General features: G+C 49.3%; 1 protein-coding gene across 7 annotated transcripts in view; it reads right to left on the reverse strand.

Annotated features, from left to right (window-relative positions):
* Window positions 1-12,833, reverse strand: part of BRD4 (bromodomain containing 4) — a 94,267-nt gene that overhangs the window by 29,208 nt on the left and 52,226 nt on the right. For 6 of the 7 annotated variants that reach the window (XM_032313966.1, XM_032313955.1, XM_032313950.1 and 3 more), the window contains 3 exons: window positions 6,523-6,841; window positions 2,457-2,594; window positions 1,016-1,151 (listed from right to left, as the gene is read on the reverse strand). In XM_032313966.1, coding sequence (XP_032169857.1) covers window positions 1,016-1,151; window positions 2,457-2,594; window positions 6,523-6,807 — 559 coding nt within the window. In that variant the 5' untranslated portion in view covers window positions 6,808-6,841. Of the gene's footprint in view, window positions 1-1,015; window positions 1,152-1,748; window positions 1,836-2,456; window positions 2,595-6,522; window positions 6,842-12,833 lie in introns of those variants that run through there. The other variant, XM_032313973.1, reaches the window with a different exon arrangement.

The raw sequence follows: 12,833 nt of genomic DNA on the forward strand, positions 1-12,833 counted from the left end.
CACAAGGGCAGGACTCCTGGATTGTTAAGGATACAGGACACCTCTTAGCCGGATCCACAGCTAAGGGGTGACCCTTAGGACCACCTCTCCTTGGCTACGCCTCAGCACTGCCTGGGATCCAGCCAAGCACCTTTGCTCCCATGAAGCCACCACTTCTGAGCAGGGTGGGAAGCCAGGTGAAAGCCCTCTGTGGAGAGAAGCAAATGACTCACAGCATGGGCCACCTCAGCACAGAGTGGAGGATGGCAAGATGCAAAAGGCAGCTGGTAGAGCTTTTCCTAGACAGAAACATTTCATTGTCTCCCCGCCAGCTGGCCTTTAGAATCCTGTGTCAGGCTAAGAGACAGGGGCAGAGTGAAGGGTTTCACTTCGACTTCAGCAGCATCATAAGGCAGGCCTGGCTCTGACATAAGCATCTTAAAAATAATTCAAATAACCAACCTTGAGGTTCCAAGATAGGGACTAGGAATTAAAACTGCCCTTGGCAAACTGTCTCTTCTCTAAAATGGAGCGAAGAAGGGACGCCTGGGTGGCTCAGTGGTTAAGCGGCTGCCTTCGGCTCAGGTCATGATACCAGCGTCCTGGGATCGAGTCCCACCATCGGGCTCCTTGCTCGGCAGGGAGCCTGCTTCTCCCTCTGCCTCTGCCTGCCTCTCTGTCTGCCTGTGCTTGCTCGCTCTCTCTCCCTCTATCACTGACAAATAAATAAATAAATAATCTTAAAAATTTTTTCTTTTTAAATGGAGTGAAGAATTCAAAAAACTTAAAAATGCTTTGCAAAATTTACACTTTCTTTTTAACCAAAGTCAATCAAAAGGCAGGGCCCAATTACTTCTACTTTGTGGGAGGTTACCCAGTCAAGTGACCCTCTGGGGCGTGTCCAACACTAAGAGTACCCTCCCCTCCTGCCCCCTCCGAACCTGGAGAAGGACCAAAGACTGGGGAACAGGAAAGCCAATGTCCTTGCTGTCTCAGTGTGAGGCCAACAGTGCTCGGCGCACCGGAGGTACCCTACCTGCTTCTTTCCTCCCACGTCCTCTTCCTTTTGCCTGGACTATCATGATCTCAGTTTCTTCAGTGGGCAGTTCATTGATTTTCTGCAAGAAGAGCTTCTCCAGAGCTTCTGCCATTAAGACTATGTCATCTCCAGGCTGGAAAAGGAGACACAGGGGTGAGCATCAGAAAGCCCTCACCACCTCTCCAGACGGAGCAAGAGCTCCCCACCCTGTGCCACCCACTCCCTGCTCCAAAGCATCAAGTATCATAGTCGGGCTCCTTCCCGATCTGAACCCTCAAGGGCCACAACAGTTACACCACCAGATATCACGAAGGCTCATGTGCCTGTACCAGCACCCATCCACCTGCACCTCCCTCTCATCTTTTAAGCTCTGGCCTGAGAAGCCATCTTAATGCCTTAAGTATCTAACAAGCCCTGCCAATCACTGACAGAAGCCCTCCTCTGACACAATTCAACTTCACTATAAATACTTGCATTACACAGGATTTCTTGCCACAGATACATTAGCAGGGCTCTGATAATGCTCCCCAGTGTACCCTCAAGGCAGCTCATCGGGGCTCGGGGCCATGCCTATCTTGAACTGCATTATGGGTCCCCACTTGTTGCCTCATCTACGACATGCTATTCCCACTCAGCTCTAACCCGAGAACCTTTTCTGTGCACATGTCACTTAAACTTAGTGGTGGGAGCTAAGACTTTAAAAAAACACAGTAAACTTCAAGAAACTCACCTACCCATCTCTTCTGGGCAATTTTACCCACTACACCAGCAGAGGCCAAAAGCTGAGTTCTGTATAGGGTCTCCCTCCAGAGCCGTTCTATATGAAAGGGTTGGTTTTAATCACATCTGTGGTCTGAACTGTAAACAAATGATCTGGCTTCATGGCACAGCCGAGCCAAAAGGTTTGGCTAACGGGGTTAAGAAGTGACTTTCAGGTCTACATGTGAGATCAGGGGACATTCAATTCTATGGCCACCAGTTGTCAGTGGTCATGTCCACAGTTTCAGATGCAGTGGGCCCCAGCACACCCTCTCTCACATTGAAATTTGAGCACACCTTTGCACAACTATATTTTAGTAGGCTCCTTCCTGACCATTTACATCACCCAAATGGACTTTTTAATGAGTCGTCACTGTCCTCCTCACACCTTCTCTAGACATGCTCAAGAACTAAAATCCCAAGGGCACCGGAAGCACATGCTTCAAGCTAACAAGGACGGCTTGAAAGTCAAACAAGGCCAGCACCCTCCTCCCCGAAAAAGAAACACCCAGTCACAGGCAAAACCACGGGTCCCATTATTTCTGCTCCAAATGATATCCCATTAGACTAATCCCACCTGCTCCCAAGCACCCCTGCCCACAGACTCCAGATATGCCAGCCTTCTTCTCCACCCCTCCCCTCCCCTCAGGGCAGCTGGACATCTTCCACCACATCTCACCTTGTTGTAGATGTAACAATTTGTAAACATAGTGTTGAAGTCCTGGATACATTCCTGAGCATTCCAGTAATAGTTGTTTTCCAAGCGCTTCTTTATTGTTCCCATATCCATAGGTGTTTTAATGATTTTATAGTAATCCTGAAGAGCAAAGAGAGCAAAAGGCCAGTGTCACCTCCCCGGCCATGCAGCACTCATAGTGGGCCTGTGGATCTCACTCAAGGAGCACAGATGAGAGCCACAGCAAAGACCGAAGCTCTTCCATGGTCTCAGCAAGCAATCTCAAGGGGAACCCCAAGATAAAGTGAATCAAGGAAAGAATTCTTAAATGTTGGTTGGCAATCTGGAGGGGAAATGTGCAAGTCTATCAACTGCCTGGTCTGGGAACAGGTTGTATTTACAGAGGATCTATGCTTTCTTTCTATTTTTGTTGTTGTTGTTGGTGGTGGTGATGGTAAAATCCTTTAATTTTTAATATATAATGGGGAAAACACTTAAAAGCACTTCTTACCTAAAGAAACAACCCATGGCAAGTTCTACTTTTCCTCTACCATTTGAAATGTTATTGGTCCATAAAACACAAAATCCTATGGAACCAGCGGTAAAGCCCACCTGGAACAACTGGACTCCCTGCTTCTGGGCATACTGAAGAACCAGGGAGCAGAAGCCTCCACCTTCACTCAAGTTCATCGCACTTCCATTTCTTTTACTAGCACATAGTCTTTCTAAGGATCCCTTAGTGGTACATGGATATATCTGAACAACTACCCAGGTTAATGAGGAATCTGGACAATCTGTACAATCCTCAGTTTAAAAAAATCCACAGACCCCACCCCTCAAAGCTTCAGATCTTACTCTACAAGTGCCCAACAGAAGGAGCTGGATGGCAGGTATAGATGCCCTAAAGCCCTTCAAATCAGACTCTACTACTGTCAGCTTTTCTCTAAATCTAAACCTATACTAAATGTTTATTTTTAAAAACCGCCACAGGAGGTATCTTGGGGGCAGAAGAGGCAACACACCAGGTTTCCAGATAGAAGGATCAAACAGAGCCAAGGCAGGGGGACCTGTGTCATCTGGCCCACTCCACAGCCCGCTATCTCAGAGGCTCCGGTAACTGGGTATGACTGGGGTATCAGAACAAGTCCAAGTGGGAACCGATGGCAGAAAAGACAGGTCTATCCTTTAGCAAGTACCAAGCTCTTGCCTAGAAATGGTGGACAGTACTGAAAAGGTGAACACAGCATGTGAGGTTTTAGGTTGCTCTGACACCCATGAGAAAGGAACAAAAACAACTAGCTTACATATGACGAGTGGCAGAGATCATGTCCCTGACCTGACGAGGGCTGCACAAGCATGCCTGGGTACCCTGGCCAAGAGACCAGGAAGACAGACTGCACCAGACTTTCTATGCTATACTATGGCTCTGACCACCTTTCCCAAGAGACCTACCAAAGCCAAACATATGTGCCCCAGTGGAAACATACTTTATTCTATGGCCTACAGTGGCGTCAAGTGCTTGAACTGCCCATAGTCTGTCAAGTGGCTCAAGGCCAGACAGGACAGTGCTTGAGGGCAGAGTGCACTGACAAGGGGGCGGTGGGTTTAGGGGCTTAACAATCCAACTATACACATTTACTGAACAGAGAGGCAGGCATTCTAGTGAGAAGTCCAGCAAAGATCAGAGGCCAAAACTCGGGTCAAGATTCCTGGAAGGTGTCAGAAAAGAGAAAAAGAAGGAACCCTTCTTTTGTTGGCTATATTAACATTTCCTCAAGGAGGGGGAGAGGTCCCCGGAAAACCAGGCTTTAAGCATGACATGGCTCTCAGCTGACCAGCCCTGCCCTGCTCCTCTGGGCCAGCTCCTTGCTCTCCCACCTTCCTGAAGACACCAGACCAGTGGCACCTTCCAAAGGCCTCTTCTTCCGAGTCAGAGCTGCTGGGGGTGATGGTGACGTCCAACAGTAACAGAGACAGAGATTCACCCTGTGACCTCTGGGGAGCCTGACCTCCATGTTGGAATGACCTCCAACTCCCCAACCACTGGGCCTTACAGACCACCCACACCCATGTCTGTACCGCTGGCTGGGACACTGCCTCCTCGGGATCTCAGGTCCCCCAGTACCACCCCCTTCTCCTCTGTCTTCACCCTCTAAGCCCTCTGTATCTTCCTGGAACAAACCAACCCCTCCTCCACTCTCGCCTTGCCACGCTTTCCCTTCAAAGCCAAATTTCTTGAAATGATGGCTTCGCATCCTCACCTTCTCATTCACACCGTCGGGAATCTGGTTTTTACTTCTGCGTCACATCTTCCTAAGGTCACCAATGCCCTCCTAAAGGCCAACAGGAGGGTCAGGTCGGAATCCTCATCTCTTTGACCTCCCTGTAGCCTCTGATGTGGGAACGGGGTAGGGGTGGGGGGACTGCTCTCTGCTGGTGTTTCCCCTGGCTCTTCTGTAGGCCTCCCACTGCCCTCTGGTGCTGTCAAAGCCTCACGCCCCCTGCATTCCACCCCACCCCCCACTCCTTCTGTCCCCATCCTTTGCATTTACTCTGAGAAGATCACCCTCACCTGTGGACCCTGCGTGGCTTGGCCTTGGCCCAGTCTAGCCCACTAGCCCAGACCGAGGTTATGCCGTCGTAGCAAGCTCTCCCAAGAACCTACCCCAGTGACAGGTTGTCTGCCTCTACTCCTTCTCATGGTCAACAGAAAAGAGTGGCCTCTGAAGCCCAGATCTCGCAAGGACCCTCTTTTGTCTCCATCCCCTCTCTTGAGCCGATTCATGATCCAGACCTGAAGTGCATCCTCCTGACTTGGCTCTTCCCAAACGCATGACACCTATTCAGCAGACAGAAATAACTGGACGGTTGCCACAGACACTTTCTGTCTGTGAGGAGGGTCACACTACTGTATTCATCTTTCTTGAAACTGGATGCCGGTCAGACACTAAGGCTCCTACAATGGTGCAGCTCTAACACCCACAGACCGCTGCCTGGGGCTAAGGCAGTAATCACATAATTCCTCATCTGGGAGTGTGTCGGATGTAGCAAACAGCAGGGGTTAACGTTTTTCTCTTTTCCGATTGATTTATTTATTTGACAGAGAGAGCACGCGCACATATGTGTGCGCACAAGCGGGGGAACATCAGGCAGTGGGAGAAGCAGGCTCTCCACTGAGCAGGGAGCCAGATGCAGGGCTCAATCCTAGGAACCTGGGATCATGAGCCGAAGGCAGGTCACCCGTAACCCACTGAACCACCCAGGTGCCTCAGCAGGGGTTAACTTAAAGACAATCAATCCCTGATGCTCTGAAGAAAAGAACAGGAAAAAAAGCATCTATCCTGTTTCTTCCCTGAGATACAAACTGATTTCCAGAACCATTTGCTAGGAATGGGGCAAAAGGAAAACTCTCCAGGGAAGAGAAGAGGAGGGGTACAAAAGAACAGGAAGAAGTGTGCTGTGGCTATGGCACAGCAGGTGGAGGGCGCGCACAGAGGCCTCTGAGGGCACAGCTGCATCCGTACCTCTGCTCGCCAACCAGCCCTTGCATGCGCTTACTCCCTGGGATTCCACTACCTTTTCCTGTCCTGTGCTCTGGGTGATGACAATGATGATGATGCCGGTACCAACCGAAGAAGACACTGCAGCAAACCAGTCCCACTTCCACAGTGTGACCAACCACACCTCCACTTACAACCATGTAAGAGAAGTAGGGGACCTGGACTATGCTTGCTCCCACTTCAGCTCCCCTATGGAATCGGAAGGAAAGCTGCAAGCACACCTTCACCCCTATTTCAATATCTCTACATAGTATCGCCTGGATCCTAACATCTAAGAGCCAGTTATTATGTGAGTCAGCACGTTCTCTTCCCCTTTCCTATTTCCAACCATCAGGACAACTGAAACCACTCATTCAAGGGCCTTGTGAGTATTGGGGTTTCAGAGCTGGGCCCCAAAGATATCTCTGCCCACGACACCCTCTGCCCCGACCTTGAGCCCACCCTCACCAGGAGCAACATGGGAAGAGACCTGGAAGACAGCAGCCCTGGGCCCTGCCCAGGTTACTCACAGGGAGGTTTAGCTTGACGGCGTCCACAGGCTGCTGGAAAGGCCACGCAAACTGGTGTTTCCATAGTGTCTTGAGCACCACTTTGAGCAGATATTGCAGTTGGTTCGTCTGCCTCTTGGGCTTGTTGGGGTTGGAGGTCTCTGGGGGCGGGGGATTGGTGCTGGCTGCGTTGGCTTGCTGGGGTTGGGCCTGGGCCTGCGTTGTAGACATTTGGGTAGTTTCTAGTCCATCCCCCATTACTGGCAGATTTCTCAATCTCGTCCCAGGGCCGCTCTCCGCAGACATGCTACTGATCCCATCACATTCTTCACTGGGCACTCTACAAGGGAAGAGAAAAGCCTTCATCAGAAACCAGGCATTCAGATGGGCACCACTCAGAGTAACACATGGCTGTGGCCTCCAAGGGCTGAGCTCCTCTGGTGGAAAGCTGTCAAGCTGACCAGAGAGCCACTCCATGCACTGACCAAAAGGGCCCCGTATCTGCTTTCCTCAAAGATGTATCCGACAGCAGGGAAGAGGGATCAAGTACCAACGGGGAGGGGTATGAGGGACACAGGGTTCAGAGAAAGGAACTGACCAGGTGCAGGCAAGGGCTGTGGACACATACTGAATCCACGTAAAAAGGGGCAGAATAAGCAACAAACCAGGTTTTCATGACAAATGAGAATTTTTAAAGGACCCCGCCGGTGTGGGAGAGAGGATGATTTGCAAGCCCCCAAATATATCCTTTACATTAGAATTCTTTGCACCTCTAGCTCATGAAACATCAAGAAAAGTCAGTAATTCTGTTTGGTGATTGGGGACAGGAAGGGAGAGTAGCCCACCTAGTCCACTGCTAAGTCCGCAGGGTGAAGCCTCACACTCACTGAGAACACCTCCTTGGTAACTGAAAATAATGCATATTTGCTGATTCAAGAAATCCTACAGGGTAACTGCTGATAACCTAAAAATGAATCCACACTCAACCTACCACTTCATTAACTAAGTTTTCAAAGCTTATTTAGAGAGCTATAAAAACGGGCACCTCTGTGACCGGCACAACGGGTGCAAGACCCTCAGCTCAATGCCTGTGTCAGCACCCCATCCTGTGCCCTCCCCTCACACAAACGACCCCTGCTTCGGGACATGCCAACACCACAAATCTTGTCACGAGCATCCTCGCCACGGCAACTCTGTGCACCTGGTCCAGTTACTCTAACAAAACCACACATCCCGGGTCCATGTTGTTACTGCCAAACTGCCCTCCAGAAACACACTAACCCACCCCTTACTTGCAGTGCTGAGAGTTCCCACACTCTATTAATGGGAAGAAACATCTGTTCAAACATGTACTATTTGGCATTCTTTCTGTCCACTGTTTTTCTGACACTTTTCTACTGGCAAGAAAAAGGAAGTTTCACCTTTAAACCTAGTCCCTGAAATAAGAACTCTGTAATCTAGGAACTGCCTGTATGTAATGAGCATCTCTAGTAATAAACCCAGGAGTTCAGTGGGGTAAGAAAACCTCTCTGGCTGGGGAAGTCAGACAGATTTTACAACCACACTCTGGTAGGCAAAGGGGACAAAAAAAGATAGAATAAGTTCACTGGCTCTGTCATGGTTTTCTTTCTGGAACATACCACACACCAGGCACTCTGGCTGCTCATGAATTTTTTATAATTCAAACCAAGTGTAATTTTTTTATTTTTTTTAAGATTTTATTTATTTGACAGACAGAGATTACAAGTAGGCAGAGAAGCAGGCAGAGAGAGGGAAAGGGAAGCAGGCCCCCTGCCGAGCAGAGAGCCTGATTCCTTCTCTCTCTCTCTCTCTGCCTACTTATGGTCTCTGTCAAATAAATAAATAAAATCTTTATTTTTTTTTGAAGATTTTATTTATTTATTTGACAGAGATCACAAGGAGGCGGGGGGGTGGCTCCCTGGTGAGCAGAGAGCCCGATGTGGGGCTCAATCCCAGGACCCTGAGATCAAGGCTTAACCCACTGAGCCACCCAGGTGCCCCCAAACCAAGTGTATTTTTTTTTAATTTTTGTTTATTTATTTGACAGAAAGAGAGATCACAAGTAGGCAGAGAAGCAGGCAGAGAGAGAGGAGGAAGCAGGCTCCCTGCCAAGCAGAGAGCCCGATGCGGAGCTTGATCCCAGGACCCTGAGATCGTGACCTGAGCCAAAGGCAGAGGCTTTAACCCACTGAACCACCCAGGCGCCCCAAACCAAGTGTAATTTATACGAAAGTCCCCACAAAGGTTTTTGTAAGTTCAGTTCTGGCAAGTTACCAAATTTGAAAAGCACGAAGGGAAAGCTTGCTGTGTAAATACAACTCAGTGCTGAGTATGTCCTAGGAGGCTGTGGCAAGCTGGAACTCCCCGCCTGAGGCTGACCACCCCCCACACCTACGTCCCAGTTGCAGTGTGAGCCCAAGAACTGACAAAACTGACCTGGTCAAGGAGACAGCATTCCTTCCGGGGTGCTCCGGCTGACTGCAGGTCTAGCTGTTAACTGGCTAGTAACCACATGGAGAGGACACTGCTACAAGGAGAAGGCTGCTGCAGAGAGGGGATCCAGGCAGAAACAGGCAAAGGCCATCACATGCAAGACCCTGAATCTTACAGACTCAGTCTGAGAACTGAATCCATGTTTGCTTTAAGAGGAAAGACTGTTCCTTATTCTTTTTCACCAAACAAGTAGAAGATCTATGAATGCCTTTTGGTTTTTCACAGATGGGATGACAAACACTCAAAACCCAAAACTAGATAATTCACTAATCATTTATATCTCACAGGAGGGAAGACACTGTGGAGAAACACTAGTGCTATTACCCAAGGCTCTGGAGGACGGGTATGTTTTAGCAGGGCAATGTAAAGGAGCCTAGGTGTGGCCTTTAGTATCCGATGCTAAACTTAAGTATTAATGAGGCCCAACTGTGTCCAAGACACCAGGTGACTATTTTAGTCTGTGCCCTCTCAGGGTCCTCCAGAGATTTGAGAAAGGGAGGGAGGCTCCTATGGCAACCTCTATGATGGGTATACTCTACTGGGAGAATACTAGCCCAGGAAGAACACTTACAGGAGAGGAGGGGGGCTTTGCAGATATGAAGCCATTTCCTGATACCTCTCGCATGGTGCTAAATATGGGGAAGGAGCACCCAGAGCTGAAACCAGTCATCTGGCATCAGAGCCTGAGGGCGCACTGGAGGTGGGGAACTGGGCAGCAGCCTGCAGAGCACCTCATAAGAGTGGTGCTCCAGGAACTCAGTACAAGAGAGGGGCATTTCCCCAAATGAACTTCATTTGAAAATGGGGAATACTGTGCACTGTAATAGTTTCCAAAGGCAGATGTAACTGGATAGGCCTGCTCCAGACTTTGGGGACTTCGGCCAGAACTAACGGCCATGTGGTTCTGGAAAGAAGTGCCTGGGCATGAATCAAGGCAAGACAGCTGGGACAGAGGCACTACTGATGGGAGAGAGGCACATAAGGGGTGCATGAGGTGAGCCCAACTGGCAGCTAAGAAAGGACAGGATGGGAGCCAGAGGCCAGTGAGCTGAGTAAAGGCACCCCAATGGGAGCAGGAAGAAGGCCACATACAGATCGAGGGAGGGGAAGCACCCAAAGAATGGGATAAGGTGTGGAACCATCGGAAAGAGCCTTCTCAGAGGCAAGAACAGAGGAAGAGAAACCTAGGGGCCAGGGTGAATCACATGTCATTGAGTAGGACATGGGAAGAAGGGAGGAAGCATCCCAGAAGCTGCATTCGGCCATGCATGGAAGCCTTCAAAAAGTGTGCCTTCACTGCTGAGGTGAGCAGCAAGAAAGACAGAAGAGGGTTTTGCCAACCTCTGAGCTTTAATCAATAAAGAGGGCACCTCAATCCCAGAGAGGCAAAGTCTACAGACACCTCAGAGCGACATGCAGGGGCTCCCGTGGGGCTGTGGGACGGTTCACAGGGCAGGCTTTAGGTGGATGGCATTTAATCACCTGGTGTGTGTTCCCCGGTTTTCATTTCACTCATTCCAGGGCTGAAAAGGAGTCCCCATCTGATGCCAGTGTAAAAGGCTGTGCACAAAGGTGCACCATATGATCATCCACATAGACTTTAACAATGCTGTTTTGTTCTCACGATATTTAATTTTTACTGAAACCCATGTGTGGCTTCTGATTTAGTTTCCTTCCAAAATACAAGTACTATAAACAAAACAGTAAACAGATTAAAAACAAAACAAAACAAAACAAACAAACAAACAAAAACCCCCAAATACTTTCTCTCTGGAGCGGAGCGAGCCAAGACCGACTGCAGGCTCGAGGTGAAGCCAGTGGTCAGGAAGGTTTGCAGGAAAGTGCGGGGACGGAGGACGGGAACCCATGCACAGGACTTTGGAGCACTCCCTCAAAAATCCTCCACAGGTAAGTGGATGGGAGTAATCATTTACTGGGCAACTACAGAAACTGGAGTGGGGCCAGTGAGGCAGGAAGGGGAAACAGAAGAATGACAATGTGCCAGCTGGCCAGGATCCTTTGTATGGTGGCCATGGACCAGGCACAGAGAGATACAGGACTTGAGTGCTTGGATAACACGTTATCAACAGGGAGGCAGCATCACAGAGAAGAAAATATGCCGGTGGGGTTTTTAAGGAGTCCTGGAGTCAGCTAAGAGAGAGTTTCCACGCAGTAGGACCAAAATGTCCGAAGGAATAAAAGGGAACAAGTGTAAATGTGGCCTCATCATGGAGGGAGGCCGGATGCACTGACGTGAGCCCTGGAGGGAGAGCGGCATTAAGTGAGGATAAAGAATGATAAGCAGTTTGGTTTCCGCTCTTCAATTTCTCCTAGAAAGCAATGCAGAATTACCCAGACAAGCACATGCCAGGTAAGCTGCAGCAGGCAAGGGGCAGCAGTGGCACCATCCTAGGGGAGACATTCTGGACCCAGGGCAGTGGAGGAACCCTGTCAGCCACAAGGACACATGTCAGGGGGCCAAGCACATCCCACTGGGAGGAAGCAGTCCCACACATTTTTCCATTAAGCAGTGACATTCTGGAAATCTTCGGGCAATGATCTGGAGGCAAGATGAAATCAAGGTTAACTGATTTCTGGAACTTGTGGGCTGCGCTGTCGCCTTTTTTTCTTTCCAAACGGACTCTCAGTGAGGCCAGGGGATAGAGGGCTCTGCACATAACCACTTTACTTCACCTTCAAGCCAGGCCCAGATGGGCCTTTGAGCCAAGGAAGCTGTGTTTTTTTGTTCACCAGATGAACAGAGCTTTTGCTACAGAAAGCCTGACGCTAAACTTTGCCTCATCTCTGTGGTTTAAACTACTACCTTCACCACAAAAGCCAAAACATCCTTCCGAGCCAGTGTTCTCACATTTGATATACAGTAGTATTTAAATCTTCAAAACAACTCTGAGATTGCTTCTGGTCTTATCTCCATTTTAAAGATGATGAAACTGAGGTACAGAAAATAACTTATCCAGGAAGCAGAAAAATCAGGCCTAAGCAGCCACGGTGGCCCTGAAGTTTCAGTTGGACTTGGAACCAAGAAGTCCCCATTTACGAGATGAACATTCAACCCCAGAAGGGTCCAGTGCAAATGGTCGGGACAGATACGCCCATCTTAAGTAATATGAATATTAAGCACAAGATCCACACACTTTCAACAACCCAAGTCAATTTCATAAGGAAAGAAGTTCAAATGGAAGGCATGATATAGTTTAACAGATCAGATAGACCTGGGAGACACAAGTACCTGAAAGTTTCTTTGAGGAGGCTGTGAAGACAATGACAGGTAACATCCATGGCCCCCATGTGAGGATCACCATGAAATCCCTGGGATGTCCTGTTTCGCACTCAGAGGCCTCAAGAGCACCCACACACTGAGAGGCCATGCCCAGACAACCTGCATCTTGCAGCTCAGCCCTCAGAACTGCAGGCAAGTAAAATCCTTATGAAACTTCCAGAAGCCACTCACCTGCAACAGAGCAAAGAACACGAGGGAAACCAGAAAGACTCTCTGGTCTGTTGTGGGCCAAGAACTAGAGGCACCAGCAAGCAGCTCTACGTGAGAGCCAGGGGGACTTCTCTGACACAAATATCCAACAAGGTTGCCACCTTAAATTCTTCCCACAGCAGGAACTTCCACCCTACACTGCCTCCAGACCACAGCATCAACACTCAGCACAGAGGCCACAGTGGGCCCCCTTCCCTGTGACCTTCAGGCCTTTCATTTGCTGCACCTGGTGCTTCCCTGATCTGTTTAGAGTGGCTTTCCCTGTCGGCCCCATGAGCGCACACAGGGAAGCCTGTCATTCTTCTTC

Source organism: Mustela erminea, chromosome 1 (genome assembly GCF_009829155.1).
Source record: "Mustela erminea isolate mMusErm1 chromosome 1, mMusErm1.Pri, whole genome shotgun sequence".
NCBI classification, from domain to species: Eukaryota; Metazoa; Chordata; class Mammalia; order Carnivora; family Mustelidae; genus Mustela; species Mustela erminea.